Source organism: Mastacembelus armatus, chromosome 24 (genome assembly GCF_900324485.2).
Source record: "Mastacembelus armatus chromosome 24, fMasArm1.2, whole genome shotgun sequence".
NCBI classification, from domain to species: Eukaryota; Metazoa; Chordata; class Actinopteri; order Synbranchiformes; family Mastacembelidae; genus Mastacembelus; species Mastacembelus armatus.
Window position 1 is genome coordinate 448,829 of NC_046656.1, and position 25,583 is coordinate 474,411.

At 39.8% G+C, this 25,583-nt stretch overlaps 1 protein-coding gene across 3 annotated transcripts in view; it reads right to left on the reverse strand.

The window, feature by feature from the left end:
* The window catches only part of hsf2 (heat shock transcription factor 2), a 28,101-nt gene extending 12,947 nt beyond the window's left edge, over nucleotides 1-15,154 (reverse strand). The window contains exons 1-5 of one of the 3 annotated variants that reach the window (XM_026318424.1): nucleotides 14,748-15,154; nucleotides 14,286-14,394; nucleotides 12,108-12,235; nucleotides 9,372-9,496; nucleotides 1,775-1,850 (exon numbers count right to left, since the gene is read on the reverse strand). In XM_026318424.1, the coding sequence (XP_026174209.1) occupies nucleotides 1,775-1,850; nucleotides 9,372-9,496; nucleotides 12,108-12,235; nucleotides 14,286-14,394; nucleotides 14,748-14,840 (531 nt within the window). In that variant the 5' untranslated portion in view covers nucleotides 14,841-15,154. Of the gene's footprint in view, nucleotides 1-1,774; nucleotides 1,851-9,371; nucleotides 9,497-11,312; nucleotides 11,431-12,107; nucleotides 12,236-14,285; nucleotides 14,395-14,747 lie in introns of those variants that run through there. The other 2 variants (XM_026318425.1, XM_026318426.1) reach the window with 2 other exon arrangements.
* Nucleotides 15,155-25,583: the final 10,429 nt, after the last annotated feature.

Below are 25,583 nucleotides of genomic sequence, written 5' to 3' on the forward strand. Positions count from 1 at the left end.
GTGCGCTCTCGGCCTTTTCTGTCTCTGCCATTTCTCTTCACAGACGCGTAAATAAAACAACCAGAATACTCAGCGAATACTTGCCTCATAAAAATAAGAATTATATGGCTAGAAAGCTTGAAAGGTTTTCTTTTGAGTGAAACAATTCAAGTCAAAAACAAATCATCACTTTTGATTTAATCCGTATGAACGTAAGGAGAAGTCCGTTTTTTCCTGTCTCACCTCATTACAGGTAATGCGGTCCCGCCTTGTACACTGTCCACATGTAAATAATCTCAGGTGAACCAGGTAAATATGTGCACACCCCCGAGAAATGACAAAACATCAAACTTCATCATAGAATTTACTCACTTTTTCGGCGCGTTTGGATGATGGCACGTCACGGACGTGAAGAAGCGCTCCTTATATTCCACACAGAGACAAATGGTTTAGCTTGTCCTCAGAGTAAAAACACTGATTTTTCGTTTGGCTCCTCATTGTTTTGTATTGTGCTGCACTAATCCGTCCCATCTACATTGACTGAAAGGCTCATTATGCGCGTCTTTGTCTGGTCGTTCAGTGCGTCTTTTGTGTTCTCAGGTAAATCACATGACTATTCATCCTCAGACACACCCTCTTGCATATGGCCTTTCTGGACAAAAAGTGTCTTAGAAAATTTAAATCAGTGTATTGTTTACTGTGAATGTGTGAACAAGATGACATTGACAGCACTCTGAAGTAAACACTTTAGCCTACAACATGCAGGTCTCCAAGGTCTTGTGAACCAATGTTCTGTTTGTGTTTTATGGTCTTATTTCAGTGAGTAAAAAATTGTAGTTTTTCACTAACCATGCATAAACACTTTTTTCTCAAAAACACAATCATGTATAAACCTGCTGCTCACATATTATTGTAGCCAATTTTGTGCTGATTACAGTGTTATTAGACTTTAGACATTAATATGTTTAAAAGACACTGAAAAAAGCACAAATGTCAGGACATGTCAAAATTTGTCCAGGCCCCCAAAAACCCCTCAGACCCCAGAGGGTTAAAAGCAACTGAAAAAAAGCACAAATGTCAGGGCATGTCAAAATTTGCCCAGGGGTGCATTCTGGGAGTGAGGACATTGGGGGTGAATTTTTCCCTAAATCATTTTTTTCCCTTTCACTTCTATGTTGTGTAAATAGGGCTGGAAAAATTATTTTTAGGTTTTCAATTCAGGCTGTGAAACAACAAAATGTGAATGTTTTGAAGGGGGTGATGCTTTTCTATACCCACTTTAAAAATATTTTTAATTTTTTAAAAAAAAGTAACATTAAGAAACAGCTTGGATCCATGTTTTCTTAATACACTGGAGAGCTATTCATATCCACTGAACTAGTTTAACTTTAACCTGGAGTGTGCACTGTGAAAATGTATTAACCAGGAAAATACAAGTATTGGATTAGCCAGATTTGCTACTGGTTTACTCTAGCTTACAGTCTAAGCAGTACTAGACCATATTAATAATGGGGATATAGAACAGAAAACTTTCATTCTGTTTATCCCCCTAAAAAAAAAAAAGATAACCTTATATATTTAGAAATGATCCTCCTGAAAAGGATACACTGCGCTCACAATGACTTCCATTACTGCTCCTCAAATAAATTTAAAAACTAATCAAATCAATCAAAATTCTTTCAGAAAATTACAGAAATGCAGCTTATATTTTTGATGAAGGTGTTTACAGGAGGCATGTATTTAAAAAAAATAAAAAAATAAAAGTGTAAACTGACGGGTCCCGTGTAGTGCTCACCTTTTTGATGAGCTGTTGCTGGTGGGCATGCTTCTGTCTCAGATCAGAGATCTCCCTCCACAAAGATTCATTCTCCCTAAACAACAAAATTTATTTAATTCATAGTCAAAAGAATGGACAGCAGCAGAACATAAGACATCATGCTTAACTCTCATGTTCTGTTGGTGATGTTTTAATCCACCAAGGGTCATTTTTCACTCTTAATTTGGCCATAACTTTCACTGTATTTCAGCAAATGGAATGATTTTTGGTGACAAACCTTAATTTGACATAAATTTTGGAAATATGACTTTTCCATAGGTCAATAACTGTTGGCAAATTCACGTAAAAAAGCCTTTAAATGGCAATTTTCATAAGCACAAAATGACTTATTTTCAATATAAAAAGTGATTGTAGACTGGATATTTTTTACCTTTTATCACAGTCTTGGATATGTCAAAGATTAGTAACAACACCGATTTTGATGCATTGTTAGTTTTTATGCCGCATCAGATTTTAATATTTTCGGACTAATTTACTGTTCATGGATGTTTTGCCAAATTGACTGCTACTATAACGACATTTTTTTGACTGCATAGCCATGACACTATATAATGATGCATTCTTGGTGGTTGGTGGTTTCCCCCTTTTGGGAAGAGGTAAAATTTGTGATTTTTGCTGTTGACAACTGAGTTAACCCTCTGGGGTCGACGCACGCGCCGGCGTTTTTTGACGCATCTTTTTCTGATAAGGCCGAAACAAACTTAAATTACTCCGTCAATTCTGATCGTACAGATAAAAGAAGCATATCATTCAAATCTGTAAAGGGTCTAGTTTTAGTGGTATACCATCATAATAACAACAAAACCTTGTGCTTTTTTTAAATAAAGAAAGCCGACAGGGTGCGCTCTCTGACTTTTCTGTCTCTGCCATTTCTCTTCACAGACGCGTAAATAAAACAACCAGAATCTCAGCGAATACTTGCCTCATAAAAATAAGAATTATATGGCTAGAAAGCTTGAAAGGTTTTCTTTTGAGTGAAACAATTCAAGTCAAAAACAAATCATCACTTTTGATTTAATCCGTATGAACGTAAGGAGAAGTCCGTTTTTTCCTGTCTCACCTCATTACAGGTAATGCGGTCCCGCCTTGTACACTGTCCACTGTTCACATGTAAATAATCTCAGGTGAACCAGGTAAATATGTGCACGCCCCCGAGAAATGACACAAAATATCAAACTTCATCATATAATTTACCCCCTTTTTCGGCGCGTTTGGATGATGGCGCGTTACGCACGTGAAGCGGCGCTCCTTACATTCCACACAGAGACAAATAGTTTAGTTTGTCCTCAGAGTAAAAACACTGATTTTAACTCAAATGAGGATCGTTTGGCTCCTCATTGTGTTGTATTGTACTGCACTAATCCGTCCCATCTACATTGACTGAAAGGCTCATTATGCGCGTCTTTGTCTGGTCGTTCAGTGCGTCTTTTGTGTTCTCAGGTAAATCACATGACTATTCATCCTCAGACACACCCTCTTGCATATGGCCTTTCTGGACAAAAAGTGTCTTAGAAAATTTAAATCGGTGTATTGTTTACTGTGAATGTGTGAACAAGATGACATTCACAGCACTCTGAAGTAAACACTTTAGCCTACAACATGCTGGTCTCCAAAGTCTTGTGAACCAATGTTCTGTTTGTGTTTTATGGTCTTATTTCAGTGAGTAAAAAATTGTAGTTTTTCACTAGCCATGCATAAACACTTTTTTCTCAAAAACACAATAATGTATAAACTTGAAGCTCACATATTATTGTAGCCAATTTTGTGCTGATTACAGTGTTATTAGACTTTAGACATTATGTTTAAAAAACACTGAAAAAAGCACAAATGTCAGGACATGTAAAAATTTGTCCAGGCCCCAAAAACCCCCTCAGACCCCAGAGGGTTAACCCTTTACACCGGCCTGTGAATAGAAAGCTTAGTTTCTGGCTTTTATATGGAGTTTTATATGGACTGTATCAGCATATTATAGTGAGTGTGTGAGTGTGTGTGTGTGCGTGTGTGTGTGAGTGTGTGTGAGAGAGAGAGAGAGATGTTTGCGTGTTGACCCTGAGCTGTCTTAGAAATCAGAATATGTACCTCAGCTCTCAGAGAACAAAGACTCTACATTGAGCAAACGAAAAAAAAAAAGTGTTTATGCACCTGCTGCCTTTTGAAGGGGAGAAGTACAAACTAAAATAAAACAAGGTAAGTGGATTTAACCCTCAGTGGTCGACGAATATGTCGGCGCGTTTTGTGGCATCTTCTCCTGACAACGCAGAAACAAACTTAAATTACTCCGTCAATTTTGATTGTACAGATAAAAGCAATATATCATTCAAATCTGTAAACGGTCTAGTTTTAGTTGCATACACTCATAACTCAATAACTCATAATCAGATAATTAAGTCTGTACTTCCCTATTGTTCTGCAAAGTCATTCCCTAATAAGGCTATATTCTAAAACTCTATATTCTCATGTGATAGTTAACCCTCCATCCTGGGCATGCTCTGTTATACTTGTCCTTTCCTCACACCTACTGTCCTAAGGAACCTTTCTCCCAGATGCTCCTCACCAACATCCTTGAGATGGTGTGTTCCTTAGTGTCAGACTATACTAGGTCAAGAAGAACATAAACATCAGATACAAGCTACGATTAGCCATACGATTATGGAAACACATGAGCTCCTTGGTGAACTCTGTGAATCAACCTGTAAATGAAAACCTTTGAAACCTGAAAAACCAAGAATACAGTAAGAAACAATAAAAATCATGTCAAACTCTGTCAGTACAGAGCCTGGTTTCATACAGATAAGAGCAATATATAATTCGAAAGGGTCTAGTTTTAGTTGTATACATTCATAATAACAACAGAACACTGTGCTTTTGTAAAATAAAGAAAGCAGACTGGGTGTGCTCTCTGTCTTCTCTGTCTCTGTCATCTCTCTTCACAGGCACGTAAAACAACCAGAATCTCAGTGAAAACTTACCTCATAAAAATAAGAAATATATGGCTAGAAAGCTTGAAATGTTTTCTTTTAAATGAAACAATTCAAGTCGAAAACAATTCAACACTTTTTGTTTAATTTGTATGAGCGTACGTTTTCTCCTGTCTCACCTCATTACAGCTAATTTGATCCCGCCTCGCACTGAGCGCACTATTCACATGTACATAATCTGAGGTGATCCAGGTAATTATGTGCACGCCCCCGAGAAATGACATAAAACGTCAAACTTCATCATAGAATTTACTCACTTTTCTGTGCGTTTGGATGGTGGCACGTTATGCGGGTGAAGAAGTGCTTTGTATGTTCCAGACAGAGACGAAGAGTTTAGCTTGTCCTCAGAGGAAAAACATGACTCAAATGACGAATGTTTGGATCTGCATTGTATTGTATTGTGTTGCAGTAATCCCCTCTCAGCCACATTGACTGAAAGGCTCATTATGCGTAGCTTTGTGCGGGTCGTTGAGTTTTGTCGTTTGAGTTGTCTTTTGTGTTCTCAGGTAAATCACATGACCATTCATTGAGACACACCTTCCTGCATATGCCCTTTCTAAACAAAAGTGTCTTAGAAAATTTAAATCATTGTATTGTTTACTGTAAATGAGTGAATAAGATGACTTTCGCATCATTTTGAAGTAAACATTTTAGCCTACAAATTGCATTTCTCAAAAGTCTCGTGAACCAATGTTCTGTTTGTGTTTTATGGACTTATTTCAGTGACTTAAAAATTTTAGTTTTTCACTAACCATGCATAAACACTTTTTTCTCAAAAACACAATCATGTATAAACTTGCTGCTCACATATTATTGTAGCCAATTTTGTGCTGATTACAGTGTTATTAGACTTTAGACATTAATATGTTTAAAAGACACTGAAAAAAGCACAAATGTCAGGGCATGTCAAAACTTGTCCAGGGCCCCAAAACCCCCTTAGACCCCAGAGGATTAATTATAGATTTAAATGTGCTGTTAGGGACAGATAAAACCTTTGAAATCTTATTATATCCATCTCCTGACTTGTGCCTATCCACAACATTATCTCTGAGATCTTTTGAAAGTGCCTTGACCACGACAGGGGACAGTTTGCTTTCAGCCATTAATATGTTTAAAAGCAACTGAAAAAAGCACAAATGTCAGGGCATGTCAAAACTTGTCCAGGGCCCTAAAACAGCCTCAGACCCCAGAGGGTTAAACATTGCATGCCATCCTGCTGGTCATTTCACGGTGAGAAGAGCAGCAAGCACCATGAGTAGTAGCTTCACTCATACCAAAGCTTTTGAAATGATTATGCAGCCTGACCCCTCCAGCAAGCTGCAGAATATATTGTCTTCTCCCTCTGACACTACTGATTCAGGAGAGTCCTGATTTTGTTGTGGTCCTCTCCACCTTTTACCACTGAAAGCAAGGAGGATTCAGAGGATACTTAATCTGGATGGACTGGGAGAAATGGTAAAGTGTGGTTTCCCACCAACACAGAGACAACTTCTTTTTTGTAGCCTGACAGAGGCCATGACTTTATGGCTGATGTGTTACACCATTGTGAGGGGTCCAGAACGTGGATTCTTCATTCAGTCTGTTAACGAAGATGATTGACTACATTGTCATGTTGACAAAGGGTGACCATATGAGAAAGAAACTGGACCAGGGTAGACTCCATAGATCTCCATGCCCTCATTGGGCTACTGATTTTGGCCAGAGACTACAGGTCCAGAGAGGAGTCCACATGCTGCCTGTGGAATGATCGCAGTGGTCGTACGGTTTTCAGAACCACCATGTCCTTCTCAAGATTTCATGAAATCAGCAGAGCTCTGTGCTTTCACAACAAGCTGCAGAGACCAGCTGCAGAGAGGACAAGCTTGCCCCCATCAAATCCCTGTGGGAAATGTGGACACATCACCTTCCCCTCCTATTCAACCCCAGCAAAGATGTAACAGTGGATGAACGGTCAAATATGGACTAAAAATTTGAGTGACTGCTGTTGTCGTCACATCCTATGCCTGGAGATGTGACATCCATCCATCCATTTTCCTATACCCCCTTATTCCTAACCAGGGTCACAGGGATCAGCTGGAGCCTATCCCAGCTCTTTTTGGGTGAAAGGCAGGGGTACACCCTGGACAGGTCACCAGTGGAGGTGTGAAATCTGCAGTACAGCTCTTTCTTTTGGGTACTTTCAATTTATGTTACACTAGGAGTTGTAATTCAGCATGAACATAAATGTTTTTAATTCTTTGGTGGTACAATGTTATCTTCAAATGAGTCAATACTGCCATCTAAACAAAATTACTGTAAATATACACTAGAAAATATACGAGACGCATAAGTCGCAGGACAAGACACAGGAGTAAAAAAAGTGTGACTTACAGTCCAGACAACACTGCATATGTATTCACAGATGTTAAAAACAGATATTATGGAAGAATTTGAGTATAATGAGTTGAAAAATATGTATGATCATGAGTATAGTATAAGATAAATATATATGGAAATATTTACAGATTAAACAGTACATATATTCTGAGCAAAGCTAAAAGTAGTGCAAATATGGTTAATAAAATTTACAGGCACAGACAGGGCCAAAAGTGGGGAAACACAGGGTCAACTGTCCTGGGCCTTGGGTCAAGGGAGTCCCCAAAGATGTGCTGGATTAATTTGACAAAAATATGTATTTACTTTTTGGAGATCAACATTAAAACATGCTACACAAACAGTAGCTTAACGCACTACAACTAATGGAATTATTGGGACATGTCTTTCTGGTGTAGTAAAAGACCTCATCCTTTCTCAGGGATAAGCAAGACACATAGGGGCCCTGGTCACAGATGGAGCACAATGTAATGTCACCGCAGTCACTGTAGTTGTCACTATGAGTAAAGCTTTTTCTGAACCTAGTGCTCCTCGAGTGGGGGCTCTTGTAATGCTTGTTGGATAAGAGTCCATGAGGCATCTTTAATGATATCCTTTGCTCTGTGCAGAAAGTCACTGTGTAAGTGACTGTCTATAGGCGATTTTCACAGCCCACTTTAGGGCTTTGCTGTCTGGTATGGAACAGCTGCCATATCACACTGAGATGCAGTTGGTGATGGTGCAGTGGTAAAAGTCCACCAATATCATCTGTGGTGACAATCACCACAGACACTCCTCATGTATGTCATGGCTAGGACGTTTTCCCCTATATCAAGGGTCGACATCCTTAAACACTCAAAGAGCTATTTGGACCCATTTTCCACAGAAAAGAAAAGACCGGGAGCCGCAAAGCCCTTTTGAAATATAAAATAAAATAACACAGGATAAAACGTTTCTATGTCTTTGAAATATTCTCCATCTGTGAACGGCTTCCTGTGCCTGGCCATTTCATGAGTGGCCACAAAACTAGCATATGTGGTTGAATTTGCAGACTTCATCCACTTCATAAAATTTTTTTTTGCTCATATCAACCTTCCGCATCAGTTCTGAAACGACTTTTTTTTCTCTCATCTCCATCCAGATATTTTTGAGCAAAGGCTGTGTGTTTATTCTGGAAATGTCTTGCAACATTTGACTTTCTGTTGTTTGCTAGTTTCTCATCACATATTAAGCACACTGGTAAACCAGTCTTGTCAGCAGTGAAAGCAAATGAATCTGCCCACGTAGCATTAAACGTTCTGTTTTCTTCAGATACTTTTCTTTGCTTAGAATTCTCCATAGTTGGCTTACCTGGGGTCGAAAAATTACAGAAATCGCACGCAGGCAGCTGTCGCACATTGGCGGTTGTGACGAATATTAAGAGCGACAACAATTTTTTATTTAGATTTTACAAGATCACCTTAATTTTCAAATTTGGAATTACATTTTAAAAACTAACTAAACTAAAATAAATTTTAATTAAATACTCATTGTTTATTTTCCAAGGCTGTAGGGAGCCGCAGCAGAGGGATAAAAGAGCCGAGGGTTGCAGACCCCTGCCCTATACCCTATGCCCATGGTATTCCACAAAGAGCTCCAGGAAAATAAAGGGGAACTCCACAAGGCTTGGCACTCCACCTGTAGCCAGGGACCAAAATCTACACTATTTTGACCACCTTCTCTGGAAAATAAAATTGTCTCCAAAAGACTGAAGATGCCCTTGAAGTCCAGTTTACACTGAAGTGATGGAGGACTATGTATTTTTGCTCAGGTTCAACTATCTTCTGTGTAAGGTTGAAGCAACACAACAAATCATTTAGTGGAGCGGGAGTGACTCAGGACTGCACTGTACTATAGTTGAGGATGTGGACACAGACAGCTATGGACTTGCATGTAGATAGACGTACGTCTATACATACCACATCCAAAGTTACTCACATGCACACTAAAAACAGGATGGTTCCCTCGTTTTGTCTATCTAGCCTCTATTTGGCTGAATAAAACAACACTTTTAATGTTTTGGGCTTCAAAGGGGTTCATCAAGACCACTGCAGTCATAGGCAGATGACAAATTTATAATGTGGACCCCAGTGGCCTTGCGGTGAGAGAAACCATAAATTAACATGAAGTATACCATGTTTTCCATATATTTCCTTGGGGAAACCTGTGCAGAGTTTTATGCTCACCTCTTGAGTGTTGCCAGCCTGGTATCAATGTTCTCCTGTTTGCTGTGAACACTCTGAACACTGGCCAAAATCTTGGACAGATCTTCCTGTCGAATCTTAGCATCCTCTGGCCGAGCATTAGAAACCTGAAAAACAGAAATTACAATCAAATCTTAAGTATGCAGAATCTCAACACTAGAAGTATAATGACAACTGTTTTCTAAAATATATTTTAGAGGAGTTTTATGTAAGACTTGACATTAGCCAGCATATGAAAAAAATGAACCAAATGCAGAGATTAAGGACAAGCTTTAGGCAAATTCTTTGCCTCAAGTATTCGTTTAATTACTATCACTTGCGTTATTGGACCTGCTCATTGTTCCACATGGACCGTAATCACTGTCGCAGTATAAAAGTTGGCGCTATGGCAGAGAGCGAAACCATCGGTGAAAGGCAGAAAATGTCCAAAGTTTGGGATCATTTCAAACTTTAAAAAGATGACAACATGGTGCAATGCATGTATTGTAAAGCAGAACTGGTGAACCACAACAGCACTTCATCTATGCTTCAACATCTGAACAGAAGGCATCTGGTTGGAAACAAAGTAGTGAACTAAATTAATAATTCATGTTAAACTGCAAGCAATGCACCAAATAAGCTAACGCTTAAAGCATCCAGGTGTGAGCCAGAATGGCTCACCCAGCGGAGCCGAGATAAGGTGACGTCATTTCAAGGTAACCAGTCGTTACTATTACACAATAGTACTATTGTTTAAAAATGCAAAAGTCTATTTTATCCAATTACTCGAGTAATTGGAAATTGAAATTGTTAAAACTTCCATGTTGCTGATGAGTCTAACCTATGGCAAATTGTTGAGCCAATAAAATGAACTTTCTTATTTAAAAATGAATTCAGACTCTTGATGCAGTACTACACTTGGGACTTTAAGTCTTCTTGAGTAAGTTTTCACAAGCTCTGCAAATCTTGATTTGGGCAGTTTTTCCCTATTCTTGAGTGCAGATCCGGTTAAGTTAATTCAAATGGTCAGTGAAATGCCCTCTCAAGGTCACAGATTTTCTATGGTGTTTAAGCCTTGTCTTTGGCTTGGCCACCATGTTTCACATAAAGAAGGCAGTAGCCATGTAATGAACAGTACCTGGTGTTCCCAGGCCACAGTAGGGTTGCACTATAAATTGAATCAGTATCATCCTCATCACAATATCAGCGATATCAGCTAGTTGAAGCATAAACACGTCCAGGGTTGTTTTGAGTGGAAGTTAACCCAAATAGAAGACATCAGTTTCTCTACCACACCTCTAGCTACAGCTCTTGCTACCACATGTTGGTAGCAACAACACAGGAAATCAGTCTCACATAGCTCAAAGCATCTGGATTTGTGTACTTGCATGAAGGATGTTTTGGGTCTAACACACCATACTGCATATTTGCCTTGCTTGATACAGAGGACTGTGTGTGATAGAGTGACTGTAGAATTGAAAGTTCCTTGGACATCATGTTTTTTTATGATAAAAATCATGTATTTTGGTAAATTACAGTGATCAAAAACAAAATTAACTTTGCTGCCTAATACTGTGTCCCCTTTTTGCCACAAAAACAGTTTTGACCCTCCACAGCACTTGTAAAGGTGTCTTCTGGTATCTGACACCACAATGTTAGCAGCTGATCTTTAAGTCCTGTAAGAAGAGAAAGGGACCCTCTGTTTATCAGACTTGTTTTCCAGCATATCCCATCTCTTTCCGAAGGAAATGATACACACACACCCACACCCATGTCATGTTAGAAGAAAAACAAAACCTTTTCATCAACAGACCAAGCCCCCTTTTTCAAGCTGAACTGCCCATTGTAGAGGTAGACAGGAGTTCACATTGGCACTCTGACCCATCTGCATCCAGGCAGCCCCATACGTCACACACTTTACACACTGTGTGTTTTGATACTTACTGCTGCAGTCAGCATCACACTTTTTTAGCAATTTGTGCATCAGTTGCACAAATGGGATCAAACCCCTTTGCTGTCCCTCGTGCTTCATGGAGGCAGATGATTCCCTGTGGCAACCCCTGAAGGGAGCAGCCAAAAGGAAAAGAACAAGTGCTTCAGTGGACCTTGGGTGTCCACGATGCTGTCATCGGTTCACTGGTCGCCTTTCTTTGCACCACTTAATGACTACAACATACTGCGAACACCCACCAAGAACTGCTATTTTGGGGGTCCTTTGACTCACAATTCAGTCTTTTTTAAGGCACACTCATTTTGGCCACCACCCATGTCAATAACAGTGTTTTCCCCTAGCATTCCTTCCAGGTGATCTGTCTTTCCAACAAAACCTCCTACCCCCTAGAAAGAAAGGTTTATCCACGCTTCAAACACAGAGGAAGAAACAGACAGGTGGAGTGAGAGAAAACCGGAATCGGATGACAACGTCGTTATGTGCAAAAACTAAATAAAGAAAAGATGGACAAACACACACACACAAAATATATTTTGGTCATCTGTGAGTAATTAATGGCACATAACATTTCATACCAATCACAGGCCACTGAATGGAATTAAAACTTGTGATTTACACCACTATTCTAAATAAATTTATAAGGCAAGTGAGCATTTGTTGGGTGACGACAACTACCTGTGATTATCTAGCACTGAACTGATGAAATCTCTTGGAGTCAGGGTCCTTGAGAATGTTTTAAAACTAAAACTACTGAGAGATAACGTAAGATTGTAGAGAGATGACCCCACCTTCCTCTTGATGTTTTCCAGCAGGTCGTCCTGTCCATGTTTGAAATAGGGATGTTGAAACTCCACCGGACCGTCTCTCTCCTGTTTTATGATGCCTGTGTCAATGTGCATCACTTTCCGGAATCCATCTGAATGAACACGAACGAACACACACACGCATTAAAAACAGCAACATACACTCTCTATCCACCCACCCTGTGCACATTTAAATGCAAACACAGATACAGGTTTTCACATAAGACAAGACATAATGTTTAACTACGCGTAAATTAGTATATGGATAAAGTGTGTTTACAAGTTACTCATGGCTTATATTGGTTAGGATCTCAGACAGTGATGATTTAGGATGTTAAATGATATTCAACTTTAAAATTGGTCTCCCAGGAAGGTTTAAAAAATAATACATTTTAAAAATACCGTCTCCAAAATGACCCTACACCAGTAACTGCACGTGTTATTTTCATGGTACTATTTTTTATGCATTTTCAGTGTATCAACTGAAATTTTATAATGAAATGTTGCAACATAATAATCGTATCTTCCAAGGTGGAGGATTTTATCTGTATTTCCTACTCTGTAGTTGAATCACATGTGAGTTTGTGTACTGTATAAACAGTTAAACACAATTATCCAATTTGAACAATGGTTTAATAATATATAATTTTGCATACTGATGACATATTGTGATACAGATAAATGATATTTATCAATTCATAAAAAAAAAGGGGCAAGCCAGAATACTGGCAAGGAGCGCAATTGACAGTATGCAGTGTGGACTTTATTTCTAATACAAGCTGACGTTACTCTGGGTGTATTCACACCTGCTTTGTTTGGTCCGGTTAAAGTGGATCACAGTTCGTCTCCCCCCATGGTCCGGAACTTTTGTGTAGGTGTGAATACAAACATGAAGACCAAACAAGTAGACCGAGACAGAGAAGAGGTTGTCTCGGACTGTTTCGAAACAGACTCTGGTCCGGTTCGTTTATGGTGTGAATATGAACTGGCCTCGGTCCAGCCCTGCTCCAAAAAGCATATGCCTTCAGGCTACCGTAGCCACCGGGCATTATGGAAAATAATCAGCTGCAGAATCCTTCATATGCTGCGCTCACTGTTACCAGTTACTAGCGCTACAAATGAGCCATGGACAAACCAGCAGTTTAACACTGTCGCTAAGTGCTTGCTCATAAGGGATTTGTTGGGTTTTTTATTTTTTGTAAAGGGCCTTGAGATGATTGTATTGTGATTTGGCGCTATACAAATAAATGGAACTGAATTGAAGATATGCTGACAAGAACTGCAACATGCAAAACCTCCATGTTTTTTGTTTTTTCATCTGCGTCTTTGCTTTGCCCCCGCCCATATCTCTTCTGTCCTGGTTTTGTTTACAAAGTATGGTTCACTGTCAAAAAGTGCAATCTGAAAGCGAACCCAACCAAAACAAAAAAATAAAGCCCACATTATGTCCGGACCAAAGCAAACAAACCAAAGGACTTTTCTGGTGTGAATACACCCTCTGTCAGTGCCCCTTTTTCGGAACAATATATTAACACTATATATCAATGAATTAAATATTGTACATGTACTATCATACATATTGCTTATCATTCTTCAGTCTTTCCAATTCGCATGTCTTTAGCTACTTTGCCCTACAGCTAATGAAATCTTTACACTGTCCATTTTGGTTACCATGGGTACTATAGCATTTTTCCATGTATCTGTCCTGTTAAAATGAATAAACTCTGGTTCTGCAAAGCTTAAAAAAATGTCAGGATTGCATGCTTTTCTTTGGTCTGTCTGATAATAAACTGGACAATGTTTTATTTGGGTTTTGGACTGCTGGCTGAATACAAGAACAATTGTGACTGTGGCAAACAATAAATTCCCTTTCGCTCTATTTTCTTAGATTTGATGGACTGGTTCTCTTTGTCTTTTCATTATGTGGTGAGTTAGATTAATACTGGGATAATCACCTAGTTACTAGTTTGTCATCCTCTCACCAAAACCAATTCTGACAGTATAGATTTACTAGCTCTCTGTCATTACCCAATAAGCATCTAGATTATGAGTTTGGCTGCAGCCTAATTCAATTTCAGCCACTCAGAATCAGTCTAAAAGCACTGACATGTCTATGTGGCCTGAGAGACACAAATTAGGACCAGGTAAATAATGCAGTCTTACACATATTGAGCTGCCTGATGAAACTAGCCATGTTGTTGTGCTTGAAGAACTTGGGGAGGATCTCCTTGGCAAAGCGCTGCTCGTCCAACACTAGGAAGCTGTTGCCTTCCTGGAAACAATGACATCGTGACAGTTAGACAGCCCGCCCTGGGCTACTGGATCTTAGGGTACCATTTGACTCACACGGCTCACAGTGACTCAGGGCACAAAGGTGAAAGGATGATTGCTAATGTTAGAGAACCTGCATATACACAATAACGGAAAATTACTGGGTCGCTAATATGTTATACTTAGCGTCTGCTAATGCTTGCTAAGCTTTAGCAATATGTGTATGCATGACTGGTAGATCTATAAACGTAGTTTGTGTGGTTCTCTACGGTCAGCTAAACTAGCTAGAGGGTTGGGTTAGGGTTAGTTAGCATTCATAACTGCCACGCTAACAGTGCACAGTTTCAACGTTACCTGACTCCAACAGATGAACTCATTGGTGTCTGCATCCTCCACCAGCGTCCACAGTTTGGTGAGGAAAGCCGGGACGTTTGAATTGTGTTTCATCTCACAACTTCAACGATAAATACACTTTCACTGAAAATGCGCAACGTTTGTGCTTCTTCTTTCTTTAGCATTTGCGGTTAGCTGACCAATTTATCGGTGCATTATCGCCACCTATTGGACTGAAATGTGGAACATGCGATTGAAATCCCTAAATTCTCTTTAACTGAGTCAGTAAATATTTAATGTCCCCATATTCTGCCTGATGTAAAGAACTAGTAATGAAAAGTCGCAGTGTTTAACCATCCTTAGTAGTTGAAGGAGATGCTTCTTCCTAATACTGCTAATACTGTATTCTACACACAACTGCGCCTGCTCCGTTGTTGAGACTGTATGAAAAGCTGGGCAACACAAAACATTGCTTACAACTCCGCCTCTGGAAAGTGGCAGCGGATTGGTCGATACGGTTTTATATAAGACGTCACAGACTCCTCACGTGGCGTCCAATGCAAACAAAAGAGACGTGGTCACGCATTCCTTCCAAAGTGACCAATGTTAGAACCGAGGCAGGTTGTACACAGAAGTAATAGGATAGGAGAATGTATTCCCAATAAATGGAACTTAATGCACAGTAGAGCTCTATAGTTAGAAATCACCGATTCACTAGATGTAGCAGCTGTTGGAAAGTGAAGTGTGTGAATGAAACAAGACCTTACATGGACACAAGCATGCTGAATTAGGAACCATCTGTGAATTAGGCTACTGTCCAAAAAAATGCCTGTTGGACATATAGCCTATGTCTATTAAAGAGAGAATGTCATAAAAATATTACAGATTCATATTTTTTCCACTTTTTGGGTTCAATCTTTCAATCAACTTCAGTCCTAATAAAAACTACCACTGAATAATTTTCATTATTTGAACCCTTTACATGCCAGTTTGATGACACGACGTCAATGTTTTTATTAAAAATAAACACAAAAAATTAATTATTTTCAAAAATATAAATGCTGGGGGGCTGGGTTTAAAAAAAAAAAATCCCACTCTTGGATATGTCAATAATTAACAACATTGACTTCAATGTATTATTTTTTGCACAATGTCAAAATTTGGAATAGAATATAAACTCCTTCTTCTCACATACAAATCTCTTCATGATCAAGCTCCTTCATACCTTAAAGACCTCATAGTACCATATTATCCCAATAGAGCACTTCGTTGGCAGAACCTTTAGCTATCAAGATCCTCTCCTGTGGAACCAGTTCAGGAGGCAGACACACTCTGTACTTTTAAGGCTAGACTTAAAACCTTCCTTTTTGACAAAGCTTATAGTTAGGGCTGGCTTCAGGTAACATTGAACCATCCCTTAGTTATGCTGCTATAGGCCTAGACTGTCCGAGGATCATCGGTGCACTGAGCTCCCCTACTCTAACCTTCCCTTCCCTTCCCTTCCCTTCCCCTCTCTTCCTCTCCTCACCCCTCTCATGTATATTCCACCATTGAATGTTACTAACTTTGTGTTCTCTCCCTCTCTCTCTGTTCTCTCTCTCCCTGTACCTTCTGTGAGATAGTCTGGGTCGCACCAGGAAAAATAACACAAGAGAACGGCTACTAGAGAAATGCGTCTAGTACTGGGTACTAAAAGAGAAGCTAATGCCTGGCCAGGGTTTGGTCTACCAACTGAATTGTCACGGTTATGTGAAGAAATTAGGAAAAAGTACAACGGAAGTTGCAACCAACTAACTGTATGGTGGGAGCTGGGGTTTCCTGTAGAGTTTAGTCTGAGTAGTAGACAGTTAACGTTGTTAATTGAATGTTTGACATTCCTATGAAAACCAATTACAATTAACTCTCCTAACTCTTACCATTAAAATCTCACAAGATCCCAGGACGTGCGAAGAGGCTCAGCCTTACCATAAAGGTTGTCACGGGACTTCTACTTTATTACCACAAAATTTCATCAAAGCATCATCAGGCTATCTTTAATCAATCAAGATATAATATTCATCTCCAAACTGTGGATTTTTAACATCTTTAATCCGATACTGATCTGTTAAATGTGCAAAGACCGTAAGTGCCTGAACACAGGACCACTCATGCAGGCATCTGTGATCTTTTGCTTTAGACCAGTGATGTCCCGTATCTTTGTTCGATACACGATATCATTAACATAACCCCATAGAAAGCACTTTGATAAACACTGAGTACATAGAACAAATCTGATTAAGATATTTCATCCTTTGTAATATATTTTTCAAATTGTAAAGAGACTTCATGGACACCCTGTATATCTGCTGCTATTAACTATTTCAGAAGCGTTGCAGACAGAGAAGCCAAAAAAAGACAGCATAGTGTTGAATGGCAGAACAATGAGCCTTGTTGATGTTAAACTTGAGCATGTTTAATGTCATGTAGAGGAGGGAGGAGTACATTTTTAAGATAACTTTAATGCTGTCAGAATTCACCCTATTAGCCAGATGACTGGATCAGAGTTTCAATTTACTGAACCTGTTGTCACTATTACTGCCAGAACTACAGACAGACATATCTGTTGTTAGTACTGCTGAGCATGGTGGTTGATGTGTTCTATACACATTTCACCTTATCTCAATATGACAGTTTCAAGGGGGTTTTAGCTCTCTGATTATCCCTAATGATAGTCATGCCCTTTGGCAGCTCCTCATTTCTGAAATTGTATGTTATCACTTGACCACTAGATGGAATGCTTGATTCACTGCAAAAACCATATGCCAGCAACTGCACTAATAAATTGCCAGTACTGTTGTGTGCAATCAACATTCTTAGTATTTTAAACAGTATGATCTATTTAACCATGAAAGGGTTTTCACATAACTTGTGTATGTACATGATAACCACATCAGATACTCAGTAAGATGTCAGCTTTTTCTGTGGTAAAAGACATTTGCTTAAATCTCTGAGTCCTTCTTTGACAAACAAACAAATGTAGTAAATGCTATATTTATCTCAGCTATGTTGTAGATGTAATCAAGTCATTATTTCTGATTGATCAAAAGTGATACTCATAAACATATGATGAAATGTGATGATTAAGAAATAAATTTTTATCTCATTTAGTCTTGTTGGTATGCAGTGTTTACTGACAAAATGCTGGGCAGAAAACTGGTACTAGCCTTGCCAGAGGTCCTCACTCACACCAAAATAAAAATCTATTGAAACATTGTTAGACTGCTATAGTACACAGCCACAGTGAATCTGAAAGAACAAGTATGTGACAGGGCCTAACAATTTAAGCTAGTCACTGCTGAATGAAGTTGACAAGTGTTGGGCTAATTGGATTGGAGGGTAATATTACATCAAAAGATGTCACCTGCTCCTTTAAAATGGCTATAATTAGGACATTCTTTAACTCAGACACAGGGGAGATTATGGAGGAGCAGGAATCTGAGCACAGTACAAACACCCAGGTAATACAAACAAGGAGGTATTGTTTTATACTGGACTAGATAAATAGTCTTAATCATAGACAGGATTGCATCACCTTTCTATCTACAAAATAGGATTCTTTTTGTTTATTTTTAATGTATTAAATGTATGTAAAGACACTTCAATCTGTGGGCAAGTGAAGCCAAGGATCAAACCACCAACCTGGTTCTGGTTCAGGGTCAACATGCTCTACTGAGCTACAGCTTCAGCTCAGACACAGAAACAGCGAAAAAGAAAATGTCCTAAAGTAGCATCTTCTGTTTTATTTTGACTATTTTCATTCATCTGTAAAGCACTTTGAAATGTACAAATGTGTATTAAAGATGAAAGTTTATTTGATTGATTGAAAGTTTGAAGTCAACCTCGATATGCATCTAAGAAAAACTGACCTACAATCACCTACGAAACTGCTACAAGCCCAATTTTGGCAACCATTGCCAAAAAACATGAAAATGCTGACAGCACATTCATTGGTCAGATATAACCATTGGATGAATTCCAGGATGTCAGGCATGGACCTAACCTGGACTTCCACAGTGACTGCACAGGGGAAATCATGCAACGTGGAGATTAGAGTCATGGCAGAAGAGATTTTGCATGTGCCTTGAAAACAAACGGAAAATGCAACATTATAAAAAAAGAAATGGAAAAAAAAAAACAATGTGGCAGTGGAGTACCTGGTGACTTGGACTTTGAATTTTTAGTTTGGCTAATGTCCTATATATTGCAACCAGCCACTGAATTACAGTGGCTTCACTTCTGGGAAGCCACCATGCCATCCATTTCTATATACAACCCAGGACTGAAAAGAATCATCAGTGAAGAACGGCAGAACATCTCTTCAAAGATCTGTGACACAGGTGTCATAATAGCTCAGGAGGATAGAATAAAGGTTGACTTTCAAATAAAAATAAACAAAAAAAAAAAAAAAACAAAACTAACTAATAAAGGCTGCATGAAGGTGACCGTCACGTTTGCATAAATTTTATTTGTACCCAAGGCTGCAGATACAAAAAAACGAACAGAAAACAAAAACTCAACTCACATATGCAGGAGCTGGACTAGGGAACATGGGAATCTGGAAATCATGGAGCTGGGAAAACTGGAGTAGGGAAACAGGAGCCAGGGACAACATGAACAGGGGAAGCTGGAGTCCAGAACCCGGGAAATTCGAGAGTGTGGCAGGGAAACTGAGGTCCAATGAAAAGGAACACAGGGATCAAGTAAGGCCACCAGGAGTGAGGTTATACAGTGGGTACGGAAAGTATTCAGACCCCTTTAAATTTTTCACTCTGTGTCATTGCAGCCATTTGCCAAAATCAAAAAAGTTCATTTTATTTCTCATTAATGTACACTCAGCACCCCATCTTGACAGAAAAAAAACAAATGTAGAAATTTTTGCAAATTTATTAAAAAAGAAAAACTGAAATATCACATGGTCATAAGTATTCAGGCCCTGTGCTCAGTAGCCATTTTCAGGTCTCTCCAGAGATGCTCAATTGGGTTTAGGTCAGGGCTCTGGCTGGGCCAGTCAAGAACGGTCACAGAGTTGTTCCGAAGCCACTCCTTTGTTTTTTTAGCTGTGTGCTTAGGGTCATTGTCCTGTTGAAAGATGAACCTTCGGCCCAGTCTGAGGTCCTGAGCACTCTGGAAGAGGTTTTCTTCCAGGATATCTCTGTACTTGGCCGCATTCATCTTTCCTTCCATTGCAACCAGTTGTCCTGTCCCTGCAGCTGAAAAACACCCCCACAACATGATGCTCCCACCACCATGTTTCACTGTAGGGATTGTATTGGGCAGGTGATGAGCAGTGCCTGGTTTTCTCCATACATACCGCTTAGAATTAACACCAAAAAGTTCAATCTTGGTCTCATCAGACCAGAGAATCTTATTTCTCATAGTCTGGGAGTCCTTCATGCATTTTTTGGCAAACTCTATGCAGGCTTTCATGTGTCTTGCACTGAGGAGAGGCTTCCGTCGCGCCACTCTGCCATAAAGCCCCGACTGGTAGAGGGCTGCAGTGATAGTTGACTTTGTGGAACTTTCTCCCATCTCCTTACTGCATCTCTGGAGCTCAGCCACAGTGATCTTTGGGTTCTTCTTTACCTCTCTTCTCCAATTGCTCAGTTTGGCTGGACGACCAGGTCTCGGAAGAGTTCTGGTCGTCCCAAACTTTTTCCATTTGAGGATTATGGAGGCCACTGTGCTCTTAGGAACCTTGAGTGCTGCAGAAATTCTTTTGCAACCTTGGCCAGGTCTGAGTCTTGCCACAATTCTGTCTCTGAGCTCCTTGGGCAGTTCCTTCGATCTCATGATTCTCATTTGCTCTGACATGCACTGTGAGCTGTAAGGTCTTATATAGACAGTGTGTGTGCCTTTCCTAATCAAGTCGAATCAGTTTAATTAAACACAGCTGGACTCCAATGAAGGAGCAGAACCATCTCAAGGAGCATCAGAAGAAAGGGACAGCATGTGAGTTAAATATGAGTGTCACTGCAAAGGGTCTGAATACTTATGACCATATGATATTTCAGTTTTTCTTTTTTAATGAATTTGCCAAAATTTCTACATTTCTGTTTTTTTCTGTCAAGATGGGGTGCTGAGTGTACATTAATGATAAATAAAATGAACTTTTTTGATTTTGGAAAATGGCTGCAATGACACAAAGAGTGAAAAATGGGTGAGGCTGGGCCGCATCAGGTTTTCCACAAGAAAAGCTTTGTTAAAAAATTCCAATCTTCTTAAATCTCTTTATTTTTATTTTTTTAACACAAAATAAGATAAAAAACAAACAAATTAAGAATGAATAAGAAAATAAATAAAATAAATATAAAATAAATCAATCAATCAGTAATAAATATGATCTGTTAAGTCTGTTATTGTTTTTGTTTTTATTTTTATTAAACAGATGTACTATTCTATTTTAGTTTCGGTTTCAGTTTATAATATCTATTTTTTATATTTAACATTTTTATGGTAATGAAGAATATGCACAATGCATAATGCACAATATGCAAAATAATGACCTGATGAAAATAAAGAAAATAATCCTGAATTTTAGATAATAAGATTAAAAGGACTACGTTTATTATACATTTTATTATGTGTTTACATTTCTGAAAACCAATGCAAGTAGTATTTTGCAGCAGTGGTGTCTTTGTATAATGTATTAACGACGATTTGAGAGAAATATTATGTTATTTAATATAAAACCATGCAGAAGGCGCTCTGTGGCGCGGCAGGAATTTGAACAGCGTCCTGAGACGTGGCTGGGCGCCACGGACAGACGCCAAACGGCACCGCCGGTGTGCGTACACTAATAATTTTAAAGACGTGGCGCGACGCGACGCTACGCGACGCTGCGTTTCTCGTTCGGTGTGCGACCCCCTTAAAGTGCCATACATATCAAACTTGCAGGCCGCACTAACATTAAAATTCCATATTAAGGCGGGGGCCACAAACTATCGTCCTGCGGGACGCAAATGGCCCGCGGGCCGCGAGTTTGAGACCCCTGTTTTATGCCATTTCTCGGGGGCGTGTACATAATTACCTGGTTCATCTCAGATTATTTCCATGTGAATAGTGCGCTCAGTGTGAGGCGGGATCATATTAGTTATAATGAGGTGAGACAGGAGAAAACATACTGCTCCTTACGTTCATACAGATGAAATAAAAAGTGTTGATTTGTGTTGTCTTGCTTTCTTTATTTTACAAAAGCACAGTGTTTTGTTGTTATTATGAATGTATACAACTAAAACTAGACCCTTATATATTGCTCTTATCTGTATGAAACCAGGCTCTGTACTGACAGAGTTTGACATGATTTTTATTGTTTCTTACTGTATTCTTGGTTTTTCAGGTTTCAAAGGTTTTCATTTACAGGTTGATTCACAGAGTTCACCAAGGAGCTCATGTGTTTCCATAATCGTATGGATAATTGTAGCTTGTATGTGATGTTTATGTTCTTCTTGACCTAGTATAGTCTGACACTAAGGAACACATCATCTCAAGGATGTTGGTGAGGAGCATCTGGGAGAAAGGTTCCTTAGGACAGTAGATGTGAGGAAAGGACAAGTATAACAGAGCATGCCCAGGATGGAGGGTTAACTATCACATGAGAATATAGTTTTAGAATATAGCCTTATTAGGGAATCACTTTGTAGAACAATAGGGAAGTACAGACTTAATTATCTGATTATGTGAATGATTATTTGCATTTACCTTGCTTGTGTGTATAAGTAGCGGCCTCAGCCCAGTAGGAGCAGCTGAGGAAGACTGATTGTGTTCTATTCTGTTTTGCTCCTTTCTTTCAAGAAATACATTCTGAAAATGACATTCCATCTGCAGTCTCTTTATTGCTCATCCAGCGATTTTTGCCACAACAATTCTGGAGGTTCCACCGAGATCTGTCAAGTGGTCGTCGGGGAAGACAGGTACAGGTGATTGTCAACAGCCTGAAGCATCGATCTTCAGCTTCAACCTCTGCTGACAAATAGCGTAGAGACGGAGGACTGTGTGCGTTTGCCCTGATTGCCACTGCCAGATCTTCGAGCTCATAAATTTATCTTACTGGGTGAGTCGTAAAGAGATATAAAATTGATAAGATTGGAATTGTTAGAATTAACTAATGGGATTATTCAATGGAAAAAAATTAATCATAAAATTTACATCCCCATAAAAAGTACACTGTTTTGTCACTACTTTTGTCCTGTTGGGGGAGACAATCGAACTCACTATAAGTTGATTGGGTCAGGGACTCAGGGGTTAGGAACCTAGGCACTTTAGTGTCTAAGCAGTTGTAGAGTTAAATAAGGGGTTCAGAACCTCCGACTGTAGTCAACTCGATCCTAGATGTAAGGGTCCGGGACTCAGGATCATCTCCGGGGATAGGCTGTGTTTAGATACTTTTAGTCCATCAGAGACTGGGCAAGCTGAAAGTAGGAGACCCATGAATGTGGGTCAGCGACAGTCAATATCATAAGGGGCAAATATGGTGACAAAGTGGTGGCATGCCTACAAACATAGATAAATGATTATGGGTTCCTCAAGGGAGGTTGTTTGAGTAAAAAACAATTAGATAAATTGGAAGAAAGGTTAAAGGAAGCAGAAGCAACACTGATGAAGAAAAAGACATCACCAAATAAGATTTTCCAAAAACATAAATTGCATGAAGAGTGTTTGAGACTGTGGTAGAGTACAGGGAAAGAAAACAACTGCAAAAAGCAATAACTAAATCTAATGCTTTAGAGGATGTAGTTGATAAAGTTGCCTCCTCCTCCTGTGCCCTCACCACAGCAGCCTGTGCTTTGCCCACAACAGCCGGTGTTCTCACCACAACAGCAATATATGCTCTCACCACAACTGCAGCCTGTGTTTTGGCCCCCAATATCACCATCACCAACTTCTGTGCCTCAGCCCTCATTTGTGTCAACGCCAAAGTCAACATCATCAAATGCTGATCCATCACCCAATCATCTGATGCCGACATTCACCATGCCTATAGTTGAGGTTGGGGGTCCACAGGATCCATAACTGGTTTTCAGACGATTGAGGACTGAGGATGATGTTCAGGCATCAGCAAGTCATCTTCCTTCTCCAACAGATTCAGGTGAAAAGTTTGCATATCTGAGATGTGTTTTGGCGGCAAGGTTGTCAGCGGCAGACATACAGAAACTCTCACCTGACTTGCCACCTCCTGAACTGCACTGTAAACATGTCACCTGGGAACAATGACAACAGCACATATCGGGAGACAATCACTCGACTGATGACAAAGATGAAAACTGCCTTTCCACGCCTGATAGATATGGGGAAAGTCACAGCATGCACACAAAAAGAGGGTGAAACAGTAGAAGATTCTTTGCACCACCTCATTGACATTTTTGACACATATAGAGGCATGGACCATCCGGCACAGCTTGGAGAGGTTCCAAGCTCAGGATTGAATAAGGGAACACGCCTAGGCGAGGTGCAAAGACATGCAGTTCATGCTGAAGAACATGGTCAGAAACAGAGAAAGGAGCTTCATTTGCCTTCAGTGACAATGCTGCATTCTGCTACTAACCAAAAATGGTTAGGCCGATGAAAAGGCAACTTCAATAATAACAGAAGGAGCAAAGATGCCTGTTTCCAGTGTGGAAAAGAGGGACATCGGGCTCGAGATTGCAACTCCACATTGGGAAGATGCCCACACTGCCGAGGAACTGGACACTGTTCAGCTGAATATCTGGTTGCACCTCAGGGTAAATGACAGCATGACAACAGGCTAGAGGACCAGGCACAGTGACTGGGAACAGAGGAGGGAGGTAACAGCACTGACACACACTGCAATGAAGACACACGTACACTCACATACACTGATATGCCACAAAAAGCTAACTGGAATGAAGAATTCTTGCCTGCAATTGATTCAGAAATGTTGTCACAGTGTATACTGGCACTAGAAAAAAAGATTGCGTCTGAGCAAGGAACCTATGTGCATTATGGCAATGACAGTCTTCACAGACTTCCAGACCTTGTATTAAAGATTAATGGTCAAGATTTGAATTTTGTTGTTGATAGTGGAGCTACAAGATCAATCATAAGGGCTTTCTGCATTGTCAGTTCCCAACAATGATGGAAAATTAATTCAATTCAATTTTCAATTCAATTTTATTTGTATAGCACCAAATCACAATACAAATCATCTCAAGGCACTTTACAAAAACTAAAACTAAAAACCCAACAATTCCCTTATGAGCAAGCACTTGGCGACAGTGGAGAGGAAAAAAACTCCCTTTAACGGAAGAAAAAACCTCCAGCAGAACCGGGCTCAGTTTGGGCAGCCATCTGCCTCGACCGGTTAGGGTGAGTGGATAGAGCAGAGAGAAAAGAACAGCAACAATAAACAACAAATAGACACTGCAGGTTGGTGGCACCAGTAACTGCACATCAGCGATATACAGCTCCAGGACCAGGGACACCTGCAGAAGGTACAGAGAGAATAGAGAGAGAGGGAGAGAGCACAAACAAGGGGAGAGAGAGAACACAAGGTTAGTAAGATTCAGTGGTGGAATATACATGAGGTGGGAGGAGAGAAGAGAGGGGAGGGGAAGGGAAAGGGGGGGGTTAGGGTAGGGGAGCTCAGTGCACCAATGGTCCTCGGGCAGTCTAGGCCTATAGCAGCATAACTAAGGGATGGTTCAGGGTTGCCTGAAGCCAGCCCTAACTATACGCTTTGTCAAAGAGGAAGGTTTTAAGTCTAGCCTTAAAAGTATAGAGAGTGTCTGCCCCCTGAACTGGTTCCACAGGAGAGGATCTTGATAGCTAAAGGCTCTGCCTCCCATTCTGCTTTTGGAAACT